Source organism: Entelurus aequoreus, linkage group LG07 (assembly GCF_033978785.1).
Source record: "Entelurus aequoreus isolate RoL-2023_Sb linkage group LG07, RoL_Eaeq_v1.1, whole genome shotgun sequence".
Classification (NCBI taxonomy): Eukaryota; Metazoa; Chordata; class Actinopteri; order Syngnathiformes; family Syngnathidae; genus Entelurus; species Entelurus aequoreus.
In genome coordinates this window covers 18,736,275-18,762,916 of record NC_084737.1, presented here as the reverse complement: position 1 = coordinate 18,762,916, position 26,642 = coordinate 18,736,275, and the positions used below count along the sequence as shown (strand labels likewise).

Here is a 26,642-nt window from a genome sequence, read left to right as displayed (position 1 = left end):
GCGGCCGAAATGAGTTTCCTCCGCCGGGTGGCGGGTCTCTCCCTTAGAGATAGGGTGAGAAGCTCTGCCATCCGGGGGGAGCTCAAAGTAAAGCCGCTGCTCCTCCACATCGAGAGGAGCCAGATGAGGTGGTTCGGGCATCTGGTCAGGATGCCACCCGAACGCCTCCCTAGGGAGGTGTTTAGGGCACGTCCGACCAGTAGGAGACCACGGGGCAGACCCAGGACACGTTGGGAACGCCTCGGGATCCCCCGAGAAGAGCTGGACGAAGTGGCTGGGGAGAGGGAAGTCTGGGCTTCCCTGCTTAGGCTGCTGCCCCCGCGACCCGACCTCGGATAAGCGGAAGAAGATGGATGGATGGACATATGTATATAAACGCAACCAGAAAAAAAATGTCTGTGTATGTATATATACAGTGGGGCAAAAAAGTATTTAGTCAGCCACCCATTGACAATCAATGGGTGGCTGACTAAATACTTTTTTGCCCCACTGTATATATATATATATGTATGTTTATTATTTTATTCTTATAAGAATACATTTAAAAAAAATAATGTATGTTTTTAGGCTATCTCCATGCAATCAGGAAAAAAATAAAATTGTGTTCTTTTTTTGAATCTAAGCATCAATTTTTCTAAATGTTTTTTATGCCATCTCCATGCAATCAAACAAACAATAACAATGTTTTGTTATTTTTATTTGTTTTTTATATGAATACATTTTTAACAATACGTTTTTAGGCCATCTCCACGCAACTAGACAACATAAATATTATTCCTTTTTTTTTTCTTTTTTTTTAAATTTACTTTTAAAAATCCGTTTTAAGGCCGTATCCATGCAACCACAGAAAAAAATATATGTATTTATTTATTTTTTAATAATGCAACTAGAATACGTTTTTCTAACGGGTAACCTAATTTGAAAACGTTACATTATGATTATTATAGCAAATAATAGAAATATAAAAATCGATTCGTCACCCTAGGATTTGCAATCAGATCAATTCGTGAAGAGCCCAAAGGTTTTCGCCCCTATGTTAGTGATGTAATACGGGAGAGGTGTGTTCAAGGTTTAGAAACGCCTGGGAAAATGTAGCTTCTTGTCCACAAAAGTACCTCTTTGATGGCGAAATCTCGTTAAACTAGTCACGCTTGCTGCGTTATTTTCTACTTCCTGGTCCATGTTGACAAAACAGTCCGGTGCGAAATGAATTTATTCCATGGACATCAGAGCAGGCGGGAGGGCAAGAAAGGAGAAGGAATGACAGCGGAGTGGGAGGAGTCAGGCCCACAGAATACACTCACTGTTTAAAAAACAAAACCTCATGTCCAAATGCGTGAACGTTATGATTTTGGGTATTTCTAACACGATTATCCAACAACGTTTATACGTTTACACATCATCAAAGGTCCCCTTTAAGGAGATCATCTCAGCAGGTGTTTGCTTGTGTGTCTGTCACTTATCATTTATCACTACTGTATACTCCAAGGTGCTTGTACTTACCTCATGTAACAAGTTGTACTATTTATCATGACTGTGAACAACCGTGACCCCCAAGCTGTATGTCGAGGAAACGGCTGCTGCTAACCTGCATGTGCGGCCATGTTGTGTGTCTTTGTTGTTTGTGTGTGTGTGTGTGTGACAAAGTGTTGCCGTATTTCCTTCACTTCACGCGTCTGCCTGCCGTCCTGGTGCGATATGAGCACGATTAAACAAGTGTATGTGAGCTCAGTCTGCCATTTGATCGCATGTGTGGAAGAATTAAAAAGCACCGAACCTCTCCACTGACACAACTTGTGTGTTTTATGTTTGTTACACAACGTGTCGATGGAATATGACAACAACAACTTGTGCGTCTGCTGATGTTTGTTACACAATGTGACATTCACTACATACTCTTTACTGGTCCACACCATAGGAGTGTCCCGACTGTTTCACTTCTCATACAATAGGAGTGTTGAACTTGTCCCATACCGATATTGGTCCGATACGATATCAGCAAAAATCATACCTACTTGTATTATTTAGTAGTGTGGAATGCTAGAAAAGGTTTGATTAGGTGGAATGAGTCAAACAGAGAACAATGGTAGTTATGAAAAACATTAACTTATTTATTATTAACATCTGGAGTGGACTTATGCTGTCTGCTATTGTGTGCTTAGCTGCTGTGTAGCTGCTAGCTCCTCCTAGCCTGTAGCCTAGCATGTTTAACTTTTTGTAAATGGCTTTAGTAAAATAGAGGAAATTGTGTGCTTATTTGAGGACATTTAGATGTTAACTGTCTGTCCAGCATTGCACAAGTACACCCTCTGCAGGACTGCTTGTATCGAACTTGATATCACACACAAGTAAACACGCTGCGGGACTGCTTGTATCGCACATGATATCACACACAAGTAAGCACGCTGCATGACTGCTTGTATCGAACTTGATATCACACAAGTAACACGCTGTGGGACTGCTTGTATCGCACATGATATCACACACAAGTAAGCACGCTGCAGGACTGCTTGTATCGAACTTGATATCACACACAAGTAAACACGCTGCAGGACTGCTTGTATCGCACATGATATCACACACAAGTAAGCACGCTGCATGACTGCTTGTATCGCACATTATATCACACGCAAGTAAACACACTGCAGGTACTGCTTGTATTGCACATTATATCACACGCAAGTAAACACGCTGCAGGGACTGCTCGTATCGCACATTATATCACACGCAGGTAAACAGACTGCAGGACTGCTCGTATCGCACATGATATCACACGCAACTAAACAGTCTGCAGGACTGCTCGTATCGCATATGATATCACACACAAGTCCACACTCTGCAGGACTAATTGTATCGCACATGATATCACATGCAAGTAAACACCCTGCAGGACTGCTCGTATCGCACATGATACCACACGCAAGTAAACACGCATCAGGGTCTGCTTGTATCACATATTATATCACACGCAAGTAAACACGCTGCAGGGACTGCTCGTATCGCACATTATATCACACGCAGGTAAACAGACTGCAGGACTGCTTGTATCGCACATGATATCACACATAAGTTAACACGCTGCAGGGCTGCTTGTATCGCACATGATATCACACACAAGTAAACACGCTGCAGGGACTGCTTGTATCGCACATGATATCACACGCAAGTAAAGACACTGCAGAGACTGCTTGTATCGCACGTGATATCAGACACAAGTAAACATGCTGCAGGGACTGCTTGTATCGCACATGATATCACACGCAAGTAAACACGCTGCAGGGACTGCTTGTATCGCACATGATATCACACGCAAGTAAAGAAACTGCAGAGACTGCTTGTATCGCACGTGATATCACACACAAGTAAACATGTTGCGGGACTGCTTGTATCGCACATGATATCACACACAAGTAAACCCGCTGCAGGGCTGCTTGTATCACGCATGATATCACACACAAGTAAACACGCTGCATGACTGCTTGTATCGCACATGATATCGAACACAAGTAAAACTTGCTGCAGGACTGCTTCTATCGCACATGATATCACACACAAGTAAACACTCTGCGGGACTGCTTGTATCGCACATGATATCACACACAAGTAAACACGCTTCAAGGCTGCTTGTGTCGCACATGATATCACACACAAGTAAACACGCTACAGGGCTGCTCGTATCGCAGATGTATTCACACACTAGTAAACACGCTGCAGGACTGCTTGTATTGCACATGATATCACACACAAGTAAACATGCTACAGGGCTGCTTGTATCACACATGATATCACACACAAGTAAACCCGCTGCAGGGCTGCTTGTATCGCACATGATATCACACACAAGTAAACATGCTGCAGGGCTGCTCGTATCACAGATGTATTCACACACTAGTAAACACGCTGCAGGACTGCTTGTATCGCACATGATACCACACACAAGTAAACCCGCTGCAGGTCTGCTCGTATCGCAGATGTATTCACACACTAGTAAAGACGCTGCAGGACTGCTTGTATCGCACATGATACCACACACAAGTAAACACGCTGCAGGGCTGCTTGTGTCGCACATGATATCACACACAAATAAACACGCTGCAGGGCTGCTCGTATCGCAGATGTATTCACACACTAGTAAACACGCTGCAGGGCTGCTCGTATCGCAGATGTATTCACACACTAGTAAACACGCTGCAGGACTGCTTGTATCGCACATGATACCACACACAAATAAACATTCTGCAGGGCTGCTTGTATCACACATGATATCACACACAAGTAAACCCGCTGCAGGGCTGCTTGTATCGCACATGATATCACACATAAGTTAACACGCTGCAGGGCTGCTTGTATCGCACATGATATCACACGCAAATACACACAGGGCAGGACTGCTTGTATCGCACATGATATCACACACAAGTAAACACGCTGCAGGACTGCTTGTATCACACATGATATCACACACAAGTAAACACGCTGAAGGACTGCTTGTATCGCACACAATATCCCACACAAGTTAAAACGCTGCAGGACTGCTTGTATCACACATGATATCACACACAAGTAAATACGCTACAGGACTGCTCGTACCACACATGATATCACACGCAAGTAAACACTGCAGGACTGCTTGTATCACACATGATATCACACGCAAGTAAACACGCTGCAGGGACTGCTTGTATCGCACATGCTATCACACGCAAGTAAAGACACTGCAGAGACTGCTTGTATCGCACATGATGTCACACACAAGTAAACATGTTGCGGGACTGCTTGTATCGCACATGATATCACACACAAGTAAACCCGCTGCAGGGCTGCTTGTATCGCACATGATATCACACACAAGTAAACACTCTGCGGGACTGCTTGTATCGCACATGATATCACACACAAGTAAACACGCTTCAAGGCTGCTTGTGTCGCACATGATATCACACACAAGTAAACACGCTACAGGGCTGCTCGTATCGCAGATGTATTCACACACTAGTAAACACGCTGCAGGACTGCTTGTATTGCACATGATATCACACACAAGTAAACATGCTACAGGGCTGCTTGTATCACACATGATATCACACACAAGTAAACCCGCTGCAGGGCTGCTTGTATCGCACATGATATCACACACAAGTAAACATGCTGCAGGGCTGCTCGTATCACAGATGTATTCACACACTAGTAAACACGCTGCAGGACTGCTTGTATCGCACATGATACCACACACAAGTAAACCCGCTGCAGGTCTGCTCGTATCGCAGATGTATTCACACACTAGTAAAGACGCTGCAGGACTGCTTGTATCGCACATGATACCACACACAAGTAAACACGCTGCAGGGCTGCTTGTGTCGCACATGATATCACACACAAATAAACACGCTGCAGGGCTGCTCGTATCGCAGATGTATTCACACACTAGTAAACACGCTGCAGGGCTGCTCGTATCGCAGATGTATTCACACACTAGTAAACACGCTGCAGGACTGCTTGTATCGCACATGATACCACACACAAATAAACATTCTGCAGGGCTGCTTGTATCACACATGATATCACACACAAGTAAACCCGCTGCAGGGCTGCTTGTATCGCACATGATATCACACATAAGTTAACACGCTGCAGGGCTGCTTGTATCGCACATGATATCACACGCAAATACACACAGGGCAGGACTGCTTGTATCGCACATGATATCACACACAAGTAAACACGCTGCAGGACTGCTTGTATCACACATGATATCACACACAAGTAAACACGCTGAAGGACTGCTTGTATCGCACACAATATCCCACACAAGTTAAAACGCTGCAGGACTGCTTGTATCACACATGATATCACACACAAGTAAATACGCTACAGGACTGCTCGTACCACACATGATATCACACGCAAGTAAACACTGCAGGACTGCTTGTATCACACATGATATCACACGCAAGTAAACACGCTGCAGGGACTGCTTGTATCGCACATGCTATCACACGCAAGTAAAGACACTGCAGAGACTGCTTGTATCGCACATGATGTCACACACAAGTAAACATGTTGCGGGACTGCTTGTATCGCACATGATATCACACACAAGTAAACCCGCTGCAGGGCTGCTTGTATCGCACATGATATCACACATAAGTTAACATGCTGCAGGGCTGCTTGTATCGCACATGATATCACACGCAAGTACACACAGGGCAGGACTGCTTGTATCGCACATGATATCACACACAAGTAAACGCGCTGCAGGACTACTTGTATCGCACATGATATCACACATAAGTTAACACGCTGCAGGGCTGCTTGTATCGCACATGATATCACACGCAAGTACACACACGGCAGGACTGCTTGTATCGCACAAGATATCACAGACAAGTAAACATGCTGCAGGGACTGCTTGTATCGCACATGATATCGCACGCAAGTAAACATGCTGCAGGGCTGCTTGTATCGCACATGATTTCACGCACAAGTAAAAACGCTGCAAAGCTGCTTGTATCGCATACGATATCACACACAAGTAATCACACTGCGGGACTGCTTGTATTGTACATGATTTCACACGCTGCAGGACTGCTCGTATCGCACACGATATCACACGCACTTAAGCACTCTGCAGGGACTGCTTGTATTGCACGTGATATCACATTTATTCATTTTCATCACATACTTTGTTTCATGCTGATATCGGACCAGTATCGAATTGGGACAGCCCTAGCTTGCTCAAGATTTAGTTTGTTTGATATTTTCCATCAGACTGACAACCTCCCCAGTATAATACAAAGTACTATGTACACATGATACTACTTAATACATAGTAATATACACCATACAGAATCAGACACGAGAGCTCCATGGCATATATTGCAGCATGAGAACGATCCAAGATGGTGGCACCAAGAATGTTCTCTGTAGGTCAAAGGTCACATACTGCATACATCCAATTCAACTTTGTCTCAACAACCAAGGGAAATGTTTAATTTTCCAGTCGCTCCACAAATGTGAGATTAATTCACTTCTTTTTCACCAATCCCAGTCAATTATGTTTGTTTTTTTCCCCAATCAGCATCTTTTCCACCAATCAAATGAGTCTCTGAGCGGCGCTCAAACGCTCGTCAACTTTCTAATAAAACTTGTTTGTTTCTGGTGTTGACGACAACATCTAACAATAATTCAACTATTTATCATTAAACCACCCAACTCTAGCACACACCTACTTCCTGTTCCTGTCTGCAGCCACAGGCCTTCTGGGTAATTTTACTTCCTAGTTGACATGAATTTATATACAAAACCCAAAACCAGTGAAGTTGGCACGTTGTGTAAATGGTAAATAAAAACAGAATACAATGATTTGCAAATCCTTTTCAACTTATATTCAATTGAATAGACTGCAAAGACAAGATATTTAATGTTGGAACTGGAAATCTTTGTTATTTTTTGCAAATATTAGCTCATTTGGAATTTGATGCCTGCAACATGTTTAGAAAAAGCTGGCACAAGTGGCAAAAAAGATTGAGAAAGTTGAGGAATGCTCATCAAACACTTATTTGGAACATCCCACAGGTGAACAGGCTAATTGGGAACAGGTGGGTGCCATGATTGGGTATAAAAGCAGCTTCCATGAAATGCTCATCAAAAAGCGACATCAGTGTGTAAAGGATATCACCACATGGGCTCAGGAACTCTTCAGAAAACCACTGTCAGTAACTACAGTTGGTCGCTACATCTGCAAGTGCAAGTTAAAACTCTACTATGCAAAGCCAAAGCCATTTGTCAACAACACCCAGAAACGCCGCCGGATTCCCTGGGCCAGAGCTCATCTAAGATGGACAGATGCAAATTGGAAAAGTGTTCGGTGGTCTGACGAGTCCACATTTCAAATTGTTTTTGGAAACTGTGGACGTCGAAGACAAACACCAGTATGGTGTTGGTTTCCTTGTTCACAAAGACATTACGGACACTGTCATGGGCTGCCGGCCAGTCTCAAGCAGACTCATTACCATTCGATTGAGAGCAAATCCATTTAACATCACCATCATTCAGGCCTATGCCCCAACATCCACGTATGACGACAGTGAGGTGGAGGATTTTGACGATGAAGTACAAGCAGTCCTAGATAAAACTCCAAAGAAGGACATCCTTATTGTACAAGGAGACTGGAATGCGAAGGTTGGAGAGGATGCTTATTACAACTGGGAAGACACATGTGGTCCATACAGCAACAGCGAGACCAACGATAGAGGCCTAAGGCTCTTGGAGTTTGCCAGGTACAACAATCTGTTGCTGGTGAACACACTTGGCCCCCATAAGGCCTCCAGACGATGGACCTGGCACAGTCCCGGTGGAGTGTACCACAACCAGATCGATTACATCTCGGTCAAGAAGCGTCAATATTGGCAGGACGCGCAGCTTTCCAAAAGCAGACATTGGGAGTGACCATGACCTCGTCCTGATGTCCTTTCACCTTCGCTTGAAGAAGATCAAAAGCTCTAAGTGCACTAGAATGAAGTTCGATCTGGACAGACTGCGAGACCCTGAGGTGGCAGAAGTCTTCAAGACAAGGATAGGAGGGAGGTTTGCACTACTGATCAATCTAGGTGCAAAAGAAATTGATGTCAATAGCATGACCATCACGTTGAACAAAGTCATAACCGAAACAGCCACTGAGATCCTTGGCAAACTCCGCCCAAAGAAGAAACCTTGGGTCACTAATGAACTGCTAGACTTGTGTGACAAGTGGAGAGCCCTGAAGAAGAGTAAGACCTCACCTGAAGGATCTGATGCTTATAGAGTAATCAATAAGAGCATCAAGAAAGGCATGCAGTCAGCAAAACAGAACTGGATTGAGGGAAAGTGCCAAGAAATAGAGAACAGCCTGAATTCCAACAAAACAAACCAGAGTCTCTGCAATCCAGAGCAAGACCGGTGAGTGCCTAGCGGAAGAACAGAAGATCCTAGACAGGTGGACAGAATACTGCTCTGAGCTCTACAACCACACGGCAAGCGGAGATCCAACAATCCTGACATGTCCTCAACCCACAGAGGATGAAGACACACTCCCCGTCCTCTGTGAAGAAGTTGAGGCAACAATCCGAGCACTGAAAAAAGGAAAAGCAGCCGGAGTGGACAACATCCCAGCTGAGCTCGTACAAGCAGGGGGAGAAGCCATGATCAACACCCTCACCATCCTGTGCAACAAAATCTGGCAGAGTGGTGAGTGGCCTACATCATGGACCCAGTCACTTATCATCACACTTCCGAAAAAAGGCAATCTCCAACTGTGCCAAAACTACCGCACCATCAGTCTTATTAGCCATCCCAGCAAAGTCCTACTGAAAATAATACTAAATAGGTTAAAACCCCAAGCTGAACTGATCATAGCTGAAGAACAGGCTGGATTTAGAGCAGGGCGGAGCACCACAGAACAGATTTTCAACTTGAGAATCATTTGTGATTTACCATGTGTTTGTAGACTTTAAGAAAGCCTTTGACCGGGTATGGCATGCTGCACTGTGGGCAACCATGAGGAAATACAACATCAGTCCTAACCTTGTCAGAGTCATTCAACATCTGTACAATAAAGCTACCAGCGCAGTTCTCTACAACGGCGCTATCGGAGACTGGTTGAGGACAACAATTGGAGTGCGCCAAGGATGCCTTCTCTCTCCCATTCTCTTCAACATCTTTCTGGAGCGTATCATGACGGATGCCCTAGCACAGGGGTGGGCAATTCATTTTCACCGGGGGCCGCATAAGCAACCCGAGCACTGCTGGAGGGCCACACGACAATATTTCAATTAAATTTTGCTCAATATTATTTTTGATATACCGTAAGATAAATAATAATGATGATAATAATAATAATAATTAATAATAATAATTTAATTTAACCTAACTTAACTTTATACAAAAGCAGATTGCTTTTGATGGTCACTTTATCCTGCATTATCCAACATTTTTCCCCATCAGATTTGGACAACCATCTGTTGTTAAAAATAGTTTTTAATCATATTTATTTTATATTGTTTTTTCTATTGGTTTTATATGTAATTGTTTTTTCTTTTTATTCAGTCATTGGTGGAGCTAAGGATAATATTTGAATATTGTTTGTAATATTGTTGTGCAGCACTTTGGAAACATTTTGTTGTTTAAATGTGCTATATAAATAAAGTGGATTGGATTGTCACACCTGCCAGCTTGTCCCAACACGCATTTACCTCTGTGAACAAGTCATTACCTGTGGTTGTCTCTTTAATTGACTGCATCACAGCTCTCATCCAAAGTTAGCGAAAAACAGTCAATGTCTCCGGGCATTATCAGCGCAACAAAGTCCAATAAGCACTCCTTAATAAACTCTCCGTCAGAAAACGCCTTACTTTTTCTGGCGCTTTTGTGAGAAATGACGAAACTTGTCCTGACGGCTCCATCTCTGGGGGTGTGAAATATGGCACAAAGTCCTTGTTGGCTTTGCAGTTTTACCATCAACGCATCAGCCTCCCTTGCGCGCGCTTCATCAGACACATTCCGGTATTTTCCCTCGTGTTTCTTCGTGTAGTGGCGATTAAAATGATATTTAAACACAGCAAGCTGTGTACCACACATTAAGCACACGGCTTTACCATTAATTTATGTAAAGAAATACTTGGCAGTCCATGTCTTGTTGGAAACACGCCATTCCTCATCAACTTTTCTTTTTTTAGCGTCTCATCACTTGTCTCTATGCACCTTCACTCACAGGTTCCCCCCGGACATACGGCATAAATAACACATTTCAAAATAAAAGCAGCACAGTTGTATTGCGCGCACGACATAGATGTTTTTTAAACTTTATTTTGTAATTTGTAATTGCGCCGTTCAATTCACTCACAATCGCACACGCGCATACGTCCACACGGAAGTAATACAAATAACGCTTTTCAAAACAAAATCAGCACCGTTGTATTGCACACTCGACATAGATACTTTTTGAAATTTATTTTGTAATTTATGATTGGCCTCACGCGGGCCGGACAGGGATGCGCAAAGGGCCGGATGCGGCCCGCGGGCCGTACAATGCCCAGGTCTGCCCTAGCAGATCATGAAGGAACTGTCAGCATTGGAGGCAGACCAATCACCAACCTCCGTTTTGCAGATGATATCGATGGGCTAGCTGGAGAAGAAAGAGAACTTGCCAGTCTAGTTGAAAGGCTTGATACCACCTCCCGAGCCTACGGAATGGAAATCCATGCTGAAAAGACCAAAATGATGACCAACAACAAAAATGGCATCCGCTCAGACATCAAAGTCAATGGACAGGCACTGGACACGGTGTCAAGCTTCAAGTACCTCGGTGCAATCGTGTCCGATGAAGGATCCAAACGGGAAGTCCTTGCCAGAAGTGCTCAAACAACTGCTGCCCTGGCAAAACTCCAACCCATATGGAAAGACACAAACATCAGTCTGGCATCAAAGGTGAGATTACAGCGCTCACTTGTAATGTCCATCTTCCTTTACGCCTGTGAAACATGGACCCTTACAGCAGAGCTGCAGAAAATAATTCAGAACATGGAGATGAGATGCTACAGAAGACTCATGGGTATCTCCTACACCCAACATGTCACAAACGAAGAAGTCCGGCAAAAGATCAGCCAAGCCATCGGCCCACATGATGACCTGCTCACCACGGTCATAAAGCGGAAACTGGGGTGGTACGGACACATCACCAGATCCTCAGGCCTTGCAAAAACAATCCTGCAAGGCACCGTACAAGGTGGCAGGAGACGAGGGAGACAAAAGAAAAGATGGGAAGATAACATCGGAGAATGGACTCACCTGAAACTCACCGAGGCAATGAGAGCTGCTGAGGACAGAGAGGGATGGAGAGAGCTGGTCAACAGATCGTCTGTGGTGCCCCAACGACCCTTTGGGGTTATGGGATAGGTTACGTTAGGGTTAGGACGTCGTGTCCTGCGGAACAAAAAGGAAAAGAACCATCCGGATTGTTCTAGGCGCAAAGTTGAAAAGCCAGCATCTGTGATGGTATGGGGGTGTATTAGTGCCTAAGACATGGGTAACTTACACATCTGTGAAGGCGCCATTAATGCTGAAAGGTACATACAGGTTTTGGAGCAACATATGTTGCCATCCAAGCAACGTTATCATGGACGCCCCTGCTTATTTCAGCAAGACAATGCCAAGCCACGTGTTACAACAGCGTGGCTTCATAGTAAAAGAGTGTGGGTACTAGACTGGCCTTCCTGTAGTCCGGACCTGTGTCCCATAGAAAATGTGTGGCGCATTAAAATACCACAACGGAGACCCCCGGACTGTTGAACAACTTAAGCTGTACATCAAGCAAGAATGGGAAAGAATTTCACCTGAAAAGCTTCAAAAATGTGTCTCCTCAGTTCCCAAGCGTTTACTGAGTGTTGTTAAAAGGAAAGGCCATGTAACACAGTGGTGAACATGCCCCTGTGCCAACTTTTTTGCAATGTGTTGCTGCCATTAAATTCTAAGTTAATGATTATTTGCAAAAAGAAAGGACGTTTCTCAGTTCGAACGTTAAATATCTTGTCTTTGCAGTCTATTCAATTGAATATAGGTTGAAAAAGATTTGCAAATCATTGTATTTTGTTTTTATTTACCTTCACTGGTTTTGGGTTTTGTATATTTTTGGGGTTCCGAAAAAGATTTTTCAAAATTGGCTTACTGGCGCCACCTTTAAAATGAGAACAAATCAGTCCTAGGGACTTTGACCAAATGAGTCGCAGTTAAAATTACGGACACGACATATACAGGCGATGATGAGTTGCAAAAAATGATTGCCTACGCCGTTAGATGTGGGCGGGGCACGGCACCAAACTTTGCTCCAGGTAATTCGCCACAAAACGTTAATAACGCGGCTCCACAAATTCAGATATTGATGTTATTTGGCATAAAAATGACGATGATGACACCCTGAAGTGTCTGAAAGGTCAGCACCTGTTCATACCTACTCGTAGGGGGCGGAGCCTAGCAGCGAATACTACCCCACGCCATCACCAATCGAACTGTCATTTATGCATTTTGGCTGATCAGAGACGGACACTAAATTGATGGGGGATGATTTATGGCCCATGATCTTGATCTAAATTGCTACAAATGATGAGAACAGTCTGAAGTGGCTTTATTTTTATTTTTATTTTTATTTTATTTTATTTTATTTTTTTCCATTTTATTTAGTTTTATTTTATTTATTTTTTTTAATTTTTATTATTTAGTTTTATTTGTTATTTATTTAATCTTCTTTTTGAATACTTCTTGGACGTGCACGTAAAGTCCCCGTATTATGTCACGAATGGCAAAAATGCTTATTCATTTTATTTTATTTTACTTTATTTAATTTTATTTTATTTTTATTTTTATTTTGTTTTATTTTGTTTTATTTATTTATTTATTTTAATTTTCTGTTTGAATGCCTTTTGGACGCGCACGTAAAGTCCCCGTATTATGCAGAGACGTCACGGATGGCAAAAAATTTAATATTTTCCGGGTCCCCAAATTTTTGGTGGTGCGTCAGGACATCAAGTAAGACGGGGCCACATGCGACTCACGCGGTGTAACGGGGGCCCGCTCAAAGCTGCTTGCAGCTTTAATTTCCTTTGCAATGCTAACCTAGCAAAGAGGCAGCATTGACATGTTAGAGATGTTGAAGTGTGATGATAAACTCTCATTTACCAACAAAAATGAGCGCTATAGATGGCTCTCAACAGTTGACAGATGTTGTTAAAGTAAATGTGTTGGAACATAAATAAATATATATATATATATATATATATATATATATATATATATATATATATATATATATATATATATATATATATATATATATATATATATATATATATATTTTATATATGGCCGGAAACCAACATTGAATGACCGTGACCTTCGATCCCTCAGAAGGCACTGTATCAAAAACCGACATCAATCTTTAAAGGATATCACCACATGGGCTCGGGAACACTTCAGAAAACCACTCTCACTTAATACAATTGGTCGCTACATCTGTAAGTGCAAGTTAAAGCTCTACTATGCAAAGCGAAAGCCATTTATCAACAACACCCAGAAACGCCGCCGGCTTCACTGGGCCCGAGATCATCTAAGATGGACTGATGCAAAGTGGAAAAATGTTCTGTGGTCTGACGAGTCCACATTTCAAATTGTTTTTGGAAATATTCGACATCGTGTCATCCGGACCAAAGGGGAAGCGAACCATCCAGAGTGTGGGTACTTTCCTGGACCCGCCTGCAGTCCAGACCTGTCTCCAATCGAAAATGTGTGGCGCATTATGAAGCGTAAAATACAACAGCGGAGACCCCCGGACTGTTGAACGACTGAAGCTCTACATAAAACAAGAATGGGAAAGATTTCCACTTTCAAAGCTTAAACAATTAGTTTCCTCAGTTCCCAATCGTTTATTGAGTGTTGTTAAAAGAAAAGGCCATGTAACACAGTGGTGAACATGCCCTTTCCCAACTACTTTGGCACGTGTTGCAGCCATGAAATTCTAAGTTAATTATTATTTGCAAAAAAAAAATAAACATTTATGAGTTTGAACATCAACTATCTTGTCTTTGTAGTGCATTCGATTGCATATGGGTTGAAAAGGATTTGCAAATCATTGTATTCCGATTATATTTACATCTAACACAATTTCCCAACTCATATGGAAACGGGGTTTGTACATATACACCCACTTATACAGTATATGTATATATATATACACATATACATTTATATATATATATTTACATAAATACACACGTTATACATTTATATTTATATATATGTATATATATATATATATATATATATATATATATATATATATATATATATATATATATATATATATATATATATATATAGATATACATAAAATTAATTTTAAATGTGTTGAAGTTTCATTATAATGATTACACCAAATAATACATTGTGTGACTTGGTTTGAGTCGGCAATCGATTCAGACTCGATGGTCACTCCAAGAATCGGAATGGAATCACACCGTCAGGTTCCCAAAGATGCTCCCTCCCCCACTGGTTGTGATTAGGAGTATTGGTAATCAATAGCGAACTGAGCCGTCACCTGTCCCTCCCCCTTTTGCTCCCTCTAGAGGCCTCACAGACTCAGACCTTTTACACGGCCTATGAAATGTTTGAAGGACACAGAAAGCGTAAGTCAGCATGGGCATGGGGTGCTCTCGCTCGCCTCTCTCTCTCTCCTTATGCTCTGCATGACCTCCTCTCCCACAGCATGGACCTGGTCCAGGGACCTTCACGTGGACTCTGTGTTCCAGTCCACAGCTTGTTCAGTTCTTTGGTTTATGGGGGAATACTCTTTCTGTCTTATGGACGACTCTTCTCATGAATGTTGAGCCAGCCTGTAAATGCATTCTTTATTTTAGTCTAAATGTTCTTTATTTTAGTGTAAATGTACTTTATTTTAGTGTAAATTTATTATTTATTTTAGTGTAAATGTATTATTTATGTACTATATTTTAGTGTAAATTTATTATTTATTTTAGTGTAAATATAGTTTTTATTTTAGTGTAAATATAGTCTTTATTTTAGTGTAAATATAGTCTTTATTTTAGTGTAAATATAGTCTTCATTTTAGTGTAAATATATTATTTATTTTAGTGTAAATATAGTCTTTATTTTAGTGTAAATATAGTCTTTATTTCAGTGTAAATATATTATTTATTTTAGTGTAAATATAGTCTTTATTTTAGTGTAAATATAGTCTTTATTTTAGTGTAAATATAGTCTTTATTTTAGTGTAAATATATTATTTATTTTAGTGTAAATATAGTCTTTATTTTAGTGTAAATATAGTCTTTATTTGAGTGTAAATATATTATTTATTTTAGTGTAAATATAGTCTTTATTTTAGTGTAAATATAGTCTTTATTTGAGTGTAAACGTAAATCCAAAACAACACTCCACATGAAACATGATACAGTAACGATCATGTTGACTTCACTAAAGTGGACCCTTGGTATGCCAACACAAATACCAAATAACTATATCATGTCCAAGTAATATTTTAACAGTAAATAAAATGTTCAAATGTTGTTGTTTTTTACCAGCGCTGTCTTGATCTGAAAGTGATATCACACCAATATCATCAACAAATATACATCGGATCGGCTTGCATGTAAACTGTGTGATGTCATTAGTGCTGCGATATAAGTAAGCGGTCATGCGGCGTGTTTACTTTGTGTGTGATATCATGTGCGATACAAGCAGTCCTGCAGAGTGTTTACATGTGTGTGATATCATGTGCGATTCAAGCAGTCATGCAGCTTGTTCACTTGTGTGTGATATCATGTGCGGTAGAAGCTGTCCTGTAGTGAGTTTTACTTGCGTGCGATATCATGTGCGATACAAGTGCTCCTGCAGAGTGTTTTCTTGTGTGTGATATCATGTGCGATAGAAGAAGTCCTGTAGTGAGTTTTACGTGTGTGCGATATCATGTGTGATACAAGCGGTCCTGCAGAGTGTTTACTTGTGTGTGTTATCATGTGCGATAGAAGCAGTCCTGTAGCAATTTTTACTTGTGTGCGATATCATGTGCGATACAAGCGGTCCTGCATAGTGTTTACTTGTGTGTGATATCATGTGTGATACAAGCAGTTCTGCAGCGCGTTTACTTGTGGTTGACATGATGTGCGGTACAAGCGGTCCTGCAGAGAGTTTTACTTGCGTGCAATATCGTGTGATACAAACGATCCTGCTGCGTGTTTACTTGTGTGCGATATCATGTGCAAACCAAGCAATCCAGCTGCGTGTTTACTTGTGTGTGATATCATGTGCGATCAAAGCAGTCCTGTAGCGAGTTTTACTTGGTTGCGATATCATGTGCGATACAAGCAGTCAAGCAGCGTGTTTACTTGTGTGTGATATAATGTGCGGTACAAGCAGTCCTGCAACGTGTTTAACTTGCGTGCGATACCATGTGCGATACAAGCGGTCCTGCAGTGTGTTTTACTTGTGTGCGATATCATGTGCGATACTAGCGATCCTGCTGCGTGTTTACTTGTGTGCGATATCATGTGCGATACTAGCGATCCTGCTGCGTGTTTACTTGTGTGCGATATCATGTGCAATACAAGCAATTCTGCTGCGTGTTTACTTGTGTGCGATATCATGTGCGATACGAGCAATCCTGTAGAGTGTTTACATGTGTGTGATATAATGTACGATAGAAGCAGTCCTGCAGAGTGTTTGTGTGTGATATCATGTGCGATAGAAGCATTCCTGTCGCGAGTTTTACTTGCGTGCGATATCATGTGCGATACAAGCAGTCAAGCAGCGTGTTTACTTGTGTGTGATATAATGTGCGGTACAAGCAGTCCTGCAACGTGTTTAACTTGCGTGCGATACCATGTGCGATACAAGCGGTCCTGCAGTGTGTTTTACTTGTGTGCGATATCATGTGTGATACTAGCGATCCTGCTGCGTGTTTACTTGTGTGCGATATCATGTGCAATACAAGCAATTCTGCTGCGTGTTTACTTGTGTGCGATATCATGTGCGATACGAGCAGTCCTGTAGAGTGTTTACATGTGTGTGATATAATGTACGATAGAAGCAGTCCTGCAGAGTGTTTGTGTGTGATATCATGTGCGATAGAAGCAGTCCTGCAGAGTGTTTGTGTGTGATATCATGTGCGATACAAGCAGTCATGCAGCGGGTTTACTTGTGTGTGATATCATGTACGATACAAGCAGTCCTGCAACGTGTTTAACTTGCGTGCGATACCATGTGCGATACAAGCGGTCCTGCAGAGTGTTTACTTGTACAAAGCTGACAGACAGTTAACATCCAAATGTCCTCAAATAAACACACCATTTTTTCTATTTTATTAAAGTCATTTACAAAAGGTAAACATGCAAGGCTATAGGCTACTAGGAGCTAGCAGCTACACGACAGCTAAGCACACAATAGCACACAAGCTGGTAATAAACACTGAACAATAAAAGGTGACATTTGTCAATATAAACAAGCATCAAATAATTGAAGTTACATATTCCTTACACATACAAAGTCTACAAGGCAGTGTTCGAAAGTGTCCAGTAACAAACGTGTCCGCATCGTTCAACTTACTATACCACGAGCTTAACTCCATGAAGTATTCCGACCAAACAATTACCACACCGTTTCAACTTAAAGACAACATAAGTCCATTCCAGACAGTCAATAATAAATAGGTTAGTGTTTTTCAGAACTACCATTGTTCTCTGTCAGACTCATTTCACTTGAATCACACCTTTTCTAACATTCCGCACTACTAAATGACACGAGTATGCATGCCGAGGGTCCACGGCGGGTTTCCGCACGATGGAATCCACAAACGCCAGCAGAATTAAATCTCCACATTCACACGTGAGAGACGTCCCTCCTCAGTTTTTCCATCTTCCGCTTCTTCTTACGTCCTGTCGAGAAACACGCCGAGTCGGCAAAATTCCCTCATCTGGGCTTCAAACACGGTGGTCTTCCATCATAAGCTCCTGGCATGATAAAGACTCTCTGCCCTACGTCTCCTCTTCACACATCAAGTTCTTCATCTCCACTTCAAGTGGTACCTCGGCTTATCAGTCTTTCGGTGAACCCCTGTAAGATCCCACCAAAACACCCGCTCTTACTCAAGAGCATTAGCTTCTGGCTAGAGATGGAAATATTATATGCATACTAGTTATAGCTATTAGGCTGTTCTAGTTTTTTTTTTATTTATTTATTTTTTAATACACTGTAGCACAGGGGTCACCAACGCGGTGCCCGCGGGCACCAGGTAGCCCGTAAGGACCAGATGAGTAGCCCGCTGGCCTGTTCTAAAAATAGCTCAAATAGCAGCACTTACCAGTGAGCTGCCTCTATTTTTTAAATTGTATTTATTTACTAGCAAGCTGGTCTCGCTTTGCCCGACATTTTTAATTCTAAGAGAGACAAAACTCAAATAGAATTTGAAAATCCAAGAAAATATTTTAAAGACTTGGTCTTCACTTGTTTAAATAAATTCATTATTTTTTTTACTTTGCTTCTTATAACTTTCAGAAAGACAATTTTGGAGAAAAAATACAACCTTAAAAATGATTTTAGGATTTTTAAACACATATACCTTTTTACCTTTTAAATTCCTCCCTCTTCTTTCCTGACAATTTAAATCAATGTTCAAGTAAAAAAAATTTTATTATTGTAAAGAATAATAAATACATTTTCATTTATTTCTTCATTTTAGCTTCTGTTTTTTCGACGAAGAATATTTGTGAAATATTTCTTCAAACTTATTATGATTAAAATTCAAAAAAATAATTCTGGCAAATCTAGATAATCTGTAGAATCAAATTTAAATCTTATTTCAAAGTCTTTTGAATTTCTTTTCAAATGTTTGTTCTGGAAAATCTAGAAGAAATAATGATTTGTCTTTGTTAGAAATATAGCTTGGTCCAATTTGTTATGTATTTTAACAAAGTGTAGATTGGATTTTAACCTATTTAAAACATGTCATCAAAATTCTAAAATTAATCTTAATCAGGAAAAATGACTAATGATGTTCCATAAATTCTTTTTTAAATTTTTTCAAAAAGATTTGAATTAGCTAGTTTTTGTCTCCTTTTTTTCGGTTGAATTTTGAATTTTAAAGAGTCGAAATTGAAGATAAACTATGTTTCAAAATTTAATTGTCATTTTTTTCCCGTGTTTTCTCCTCTTTTAAACCGTTCAATTAAGTGTAAATATAATTAATTATTAATAATAACAGAGTTAAAGGTAAATTGAGCAAGTTGGCTATTTCTGGCAATTTATTTAAGTGTGTATCAAACTGGTAGCCCTTCGCATTAATCAGTACCCAAGAAGTAGCTCTTGCTTTCAAAAAGGTTGGTGACCCCTACTGTAGCACTTTGAGGTTGTTTACTCAATGTAAAGTGCTTTTTTACAAGTAAAATCTATTATTATTATTATTATAACTTTGTTTTTCCAGGCATGCTTGTGAAGAAAGTGAGTGAACAAGTGGATGATATTCATGGAATTAAAGAAAGAAATCATCAAAAAGATGACAGTTAGCGCCGCTAGTCTGCACCATACTGAAGCAGAATGAGTCCGTAACGCCAGCCCAGGACCTTAAAACAATATGTAAACATTTATCCATGAAAATATGTTGAAGCTGCGGATGGTGTGTTTGACGGAGAATCAGCTGAAAGGAGATACAGTAGGTAAATAATTTACATTACTTCATAAAACTACTGTACTTGTTAGGACTACATTCTCATGTATTGTTTACATACAATATATTTTAAAGTTAAAATGTTTTTTTTTCAGTGAGTTTAATTAGAGCCGTATGCCGAGGTACCGCTCCACTTGAAATGTGGTGTTGAAACTATTTAGGTCATCCGGGGTCCTCCTTCCCACCAAGGCCCATGTTGTCACTCGGGTCACAGCTGCAACAGTCCCAGAGGTTCTGGCTGGCCTGCTTGAAACTTCTCCCACCTCACTGAAAGAAGTCTTTCTTTTGCTTTTGGCAGCTTGCAGGATGGCCGCCTGCCAAACTCCTAAAGGCAGAAACCCACTTCATGCCACTTCTCCATCTCCTCTGAGCAGCAGCAAAGTGCCATCAGGGCTCCGCTGTGGCCCTTAGTCACACATTCCTTTGGTTTCCATGGTGACCATTGTTTCTTCTGTAGCTGCTGAGGGCGCCCAGCCGGTGGCCACCATCAGGCCTTCATCACTGACTGTCCAGCAGGGCCAGAGGGCGGAGTTTCGCTGCACGGTGACCGGGAATCCCACTCCTGCCGTCGAATGGATCGGTAAGATCACCTGGAGTTCATGCGGTTTTATGGTTTCTCCTCTTCTACAGGGACAGACTCCTGTTGTCATGTTATATTGTGATGTAACATTGTGATGTTACATTGTGATGTTACATTGTCATGTTACATTGTCATGTTGCATTGTGATGTTACATTGTGATGTTACATTGTGATGTTACATTGTGATGTTACATTGTCATGTTACATTGTCATGTTACATTGTCATGTTACATTGTGATGTTACATTGTGATGTTACATTGTGATGTTACATTGTGATGTTACATTGTCATGTTACATTGTCATGTTACATTGTCATGTTACATTGTGATGTTACATTGTGATGTTACATTGTGATGTTACATTGTCATGTTACATTGTCATGTTACATTGTGATGTTACATTGTCATGTTACATTGTCATGTTACATTGTCATGTTACATTGTCATGTTACATTGTGATGTTACATTGTGATGTTACATTGTGATGTTACATTGTCATGTTACATTGTGATCTTACATTGTGATGTTACATTGTCATGTTACATTGTCATGTTAAACTGTCATGTTACATTATCATTATATCAATTTTGATGCTACATTGTGATGTTACATTGTGATGTTGCATTGTGATGTTGCATTGTCATGTTACATTGTAATGTTACATTGTTATGTTGCATTGTCATGTTACTTTGTGATTTTACATTGTGATGTTACATTGTGATGTTACATTGTCATGTCACATTGTCATGTTACATTGTCATGTTACATTGTCATGTAACATTACGATGTTACATTGTGACGTTACATTGTGACGTTACATTGTGACGTTACATTGTGACGTTACATTGTGACGTTACATTGTGACGTTACATTGTGACGTTACATTGCGACGTTACATTGTGACGTTACATTGCCATCTTACATTGTCATGTTACATTGTCATATTACATTGTCATGTTACATTGTCATGTTACATTGTCATATTACATTGTCATGTTACATTGTCATGTTACATTGTGACATTTAATTGTGACGTTACATTGTGACGTTACATTGTGACGTTACATTGTGACGTTACATTGTGACGTTACATTGTGACGTTACATTGTGATGTAACATTGTGACGTTACATTGTGACGTTACATTGTGACGTTACATTGTGACGTTAAATTGTGACGCTACATTGTGATGTTACATTGTGATGTTACATTGTGACGTTACATTGTTGTGTTGCATTGTCGTGTTAAATTGTCATGTTACATTGGCATGTTACATTGTGATGTAACATTGTCATGTTACATTACGATGTTACATTGTGATGTTACATTTTCATGTTACATTGTGATGTCACATTGTGACGTTACATTGGCATGTTACATTGTGATGTATCATTGTGACATTACATTGTGACATTACATTGTGACATTACATTGTGACGTTACATTGTGACGTTACATTGTGACGTTACATTGTGACGTTACATTGTGATGTTACATTGTGACGTTACATTGTCGTGTTAAATTGTCTTGTTACATTGGCATGTTACATTGTGATGTAACATTGTCATGTTACATTACGATGTTACATTGTGATGTTAAATTTTCATGTTACATTGTGATGTCACATTGTGATCTTACATTGTGATGTCACATTGTGATCTTACATTGTGATGTCACATTGTGATGTTACATTTTCATGTTACAATGTCATGTTAAATTGTCTTGTTACATCGTCATGTTACATTGTCATGTTACATTGTGAAGTTGCTTTGTCATGTTACGTTGTCATGTTACATTGTGATGTTAGGTAGTCATGTTACATTGTGATGTTAGGTAGTCATGTTACATTACAATGCTACGTTGCCAGGTTACATTGTCATTTTACATTGTCATGTTATATTGTCATTTTACATTCTCATGTTACATTGTGATGTTAAATTAGCATGTTACATTTTGATGTTGCATTGTCATGTTACATTGTCAGGTTACATTGCTATGTTACATTGCTATGTTACATTGCTATGTTACATTGTAATGTCACATGTTCATGTTACATTGTCATGTTACATTGCAATGTTATATCGTAATGCTACATTGTAATGTTACATTTTGAATGTTACATATTAATTATAATATTGTGATGTTACATTGTAATGTTACAGGAGGACCCAGGAACAGAATGAGTCCAAGAGCAGTGATACGAGGCAACCTGTTGAGCTTCACAGCAGTGGACCAGGCGGACGAGGGCGAGTACGCCTGCAAAGCCCTAAATACCCACGGCGAGCACACGGCACGGGTCTCCCTCTTTGTCAAAAGTATGGACCTCAAACTCCATAAAGCTCTGACCTTGTGTCACAACTGATCAGTCGCAAAACACCAAAAAACTAAATATGGTCTTGGTACAATAGGACTGCATGATAAATATTGGACTGATAATAATGTGGATGTTTGTCTGCTGTAACCGTGAGAACACAGTTTGTCTGCATCATCCTCCACAACCAGGAAGATGAACACACTTCCTAGTCAGGAACTGCTCAAGCAGTCCAAATATTAAATATTATTTGGAGAAAAGAAGATTGGTAATCATCTTCTTTGTTTTGAAGAGTCCAACTCCAACGGCGTGGGCACGCAGCCTCAAGTCCAGGTCAGTCCGCAGAACATTGACGCTCACGAGGGCGACACCTTGAGGTTGTATTGCCGCGCCACGGGATCGCCCGCGGCCAAACTCACCTGGCTGAAGAACGGAGGCCAAATCCCGTCCCAGGTGAGACGCCTTCAGAGGACGAATATCGTGATGTTACATTGTGATGTTACATTGTGATGTTATATTGTGATGTTACATTGTGATGTTACGTTGTGACGTCATGTTGTGACGTCATGTTGTGACGTTACATTGTGATGTTACATTGTGACGTTACATTGTGACGTTACATTGTGACGTTACATTGTGATGTTACATTGTGATGTTACATTGTGATTTTACATTGTTATGTTACATTGTGATGTCACATTGTGATGTTACATTGTGACGTCACAATGTGATGTTACGTTGTCATGTTACATGGTCATTTTACATTATGTTACATTGTGAGGTTACATTGTGATGTTACATTGTGATGTTGCATTCTCATGTTACAATGTGATGTTACATTGTCATGTTACATTGTGGTGTTACATTGTTATGTTACATTATGATGTTACATTGTCATGTTACATTGTCATGTTACATTGTCATGTTACATTACATTGTAATGTTACATTGTAATGTTACATTACATTGTAATGTTACATTGTAATGTTACATAGGGCTGTTACATTTTGATGTTACATTTTCATGTCACATTGCCATGTTACATTGCCATGTTACATTGTGATGTTACATTGTCATGTTGCATTGCCATGCTACATTGCCATGTTACATTGTCATGTTACATTGTCATGTTACATTACATTGTAATGTTACATTACATTGTAATGTTACATTGTAATGTTACATAGGGCTGTTACATTTTCATGTCACATTGCCATGTTGCATTGCCATGTTACATTGTGATGTTACATTGTCATGTAACATACTGATGTCATATTGTGACGTTACACTGTGACGTTACACTGTGACGTTACACTGTGACGTTACACTGTGACGTTACACTGTGGCGTTACATTGTGACGTTACATTGTGACGTTACATTGCGACGTTGCATTGTGATGTTACATTGTGATGTTACATTGTCATGTCACATTGTGATGTTACATTGTCATGTTACATTGTGATGTTACATTGTCATGTTACATTGTCATGTTACATTGTGATGTACATTGTGATGTTACATTGTGACGCTACATTGTCATGTTACATTGTGATGTTACATTGTGGTGTTACATTGTGGTGTTATCGGAAGACGCTCGCATGCTCGTTTACTCACAATCGACGACAAAACCTTCCGGCCACTTCCGGCGCCGAAAGGTTTTGAAACTGTGACTGATTTTGACTATTTATCTCTTATTTTTTTTCCTCCTCTGTGTTTGTCTCCTCCCCTCACGTCGTCCCTCCTTGTTCTGACGTTTGCTCAGGCCGTCCCCTCTCATGGTTTCCATCAGTTTAAAAGCAACAGTGTTGATGTGTTCCACAGACGTGTTGAGGAGATGCAGGTCTGTCCATCAGTCCGCTGTCAATCCTGTAGACCGCGTCCTTTGTCCTCACTCACCCTGTCCTCACACTAAGTGCATGATCCACGTGTCCTTTCAGCCCACATGTCCATAGCTAGTCGCAAAGTCCCGTTACCTTCTGGGTCCAAAAGGCTTCCTAACGTCCTTGCATGCAGAACTCACTTTCTGTCGTCTCCTGCCGATGAGCCGCTGTCCTTGGTCTCGTAGGGTCCCCGTCTTACCTTGACTGCGTCTACCAGCTGTACAAAACGTATAGCAGGCATATTTTTCATTTCAGTTTAATATTTTGGTACTTGACGCTAGCTGACTATCGTTCTAACTGTTAGCATTTCAGTTCAACATTCACACGTAATTTCGACCCACATTTATTTTTCTAGTTTGGTGACTTGTTTCTTTGTAATTTAGCAAGTGTACGCCTCAGAGTCAAATATTTAGTCCTTTGAGGCATGCTAACTGTTAGCATTCTGAAGTTAGCATGGTAGTCTTTTTGTTTTGGTGCTAATTTTGCAGATAATATATTTTGTTACTTGACGCTAGCTGACTAGCGTTCTAACTGTTAGCATTTCAGTTCAACATTCACACGTAATTTCGACCCACATTTATTTTTCTAGTTTGGTGACTTGTTTCTTTGTAATTTAGCAAGTGTACGCCTCAGAGTCAAATATTTTGTCCTTTGAGGCATGCTAACTGTTAGCATTCTGAAGTTAGCATGGTAGCTTTTTTTTTTGGTGCTAATTTTGCGGATCATATATTTTGTTTCTTGACGCTAGCTGACTAGCGTTCTAACTGTTAGCATTTCAGTTCAACATTCACACGCAATTTCCACCCACATTTCTTTTTGTAGTTTCAAGACTTGTTTCTTGCTAGTTTTGCAAGTGTACGCCTCAAGGTAAAATATTTTGTCCTTTGACGCATGCTAATTGTTAACATTCTGAAGTTAGCATGGTAGCCTTTTTTTTTTTTGGTGCTAATTTTGCAGATCATATATTTTGTTTCTTGACGCTAGCTGACTAGCGTTCTAACTGTTACCATTTCAGTTCAACATTCACACTTAATTTCGACCCACATTTATTTTTCTAGTTTGGGGACTTCTTTCTTTCTAGTTTTGCAAGTGTACGCCTCGGGGTCAAATATTTTGTCCTTTGAGGCATGCTAACTGTTAGCATTCTGAAGTTAGCATGGTAGTTTTTTTTTTTTGGTGCTAATTTTGCAGATAATTTATTTTGTTTCTTGACGCTAGCTGACTAGCGTTCTAACTGTTAGCATTTCATTTCAACATTTACACGTAATTTCGACCCACATTTATTTTTCTAGTTTGGTGACTTGTTTCTTTGTAATTTAGCAAGTGTACGCCTCAGAGTCAAATATTTTGTCCTTTGAGGCATGCTAAATGTTAGCATTCTGAAGTTAGCATGGTAGCCTTTTTTTTTGGTGCTAATTTTGCAGACTATATATTTTGTTACTTGACGCTAGCTGACTAGCGTTCTAACTGTTAGCATTTCAGTTCAAGATTCACACGCAATTTCCACCCACATTTCTTTTTGTAGTTTGGGAACCTGTTTCTTGCTAGTTTTGCAAGTGTACGCCTCAAGGTCAAATATTTTGTCCTTTGACGCATGCTAACTGTTAGCAT

At 40.4% G+C, this 26,642-nt stretch overlaps 1 protein-coding gene across 1 annotated transcript in view; it reads left to right on the top strand.

The window, feature by feature from the left end:
- The window catches only part of hspg2 (heparan sulfate proteoglycan 2), a 337,691-nt gene that overhangs the window by 241,093 nt on the left and 69,956 nt on the right, over positions 1-26,642 (top strand). The window contains exons 50-54 of the mRNA XM_062052774.1: positions 15,150-15,209; positions 20,718-20,840; positions 23,002-23,154; positions 23,443-23,603; positions 24,914-24,991. Coding sequence (XP_061908758.1) covers positions 15,150-15,209; positions 20,718-20,840; positions 23,002-23,154; positions 23,443-23,603; positions 24,914-24,991 — 575 coding nt within the window. The remainder of the gene's footprint in view (positions 1-15,149; positions 15,210-20,717; positions 20,841-23,001; positions 23,155-23,442; positions 23,604-24,913; positions 24,992-26,642) is intronic.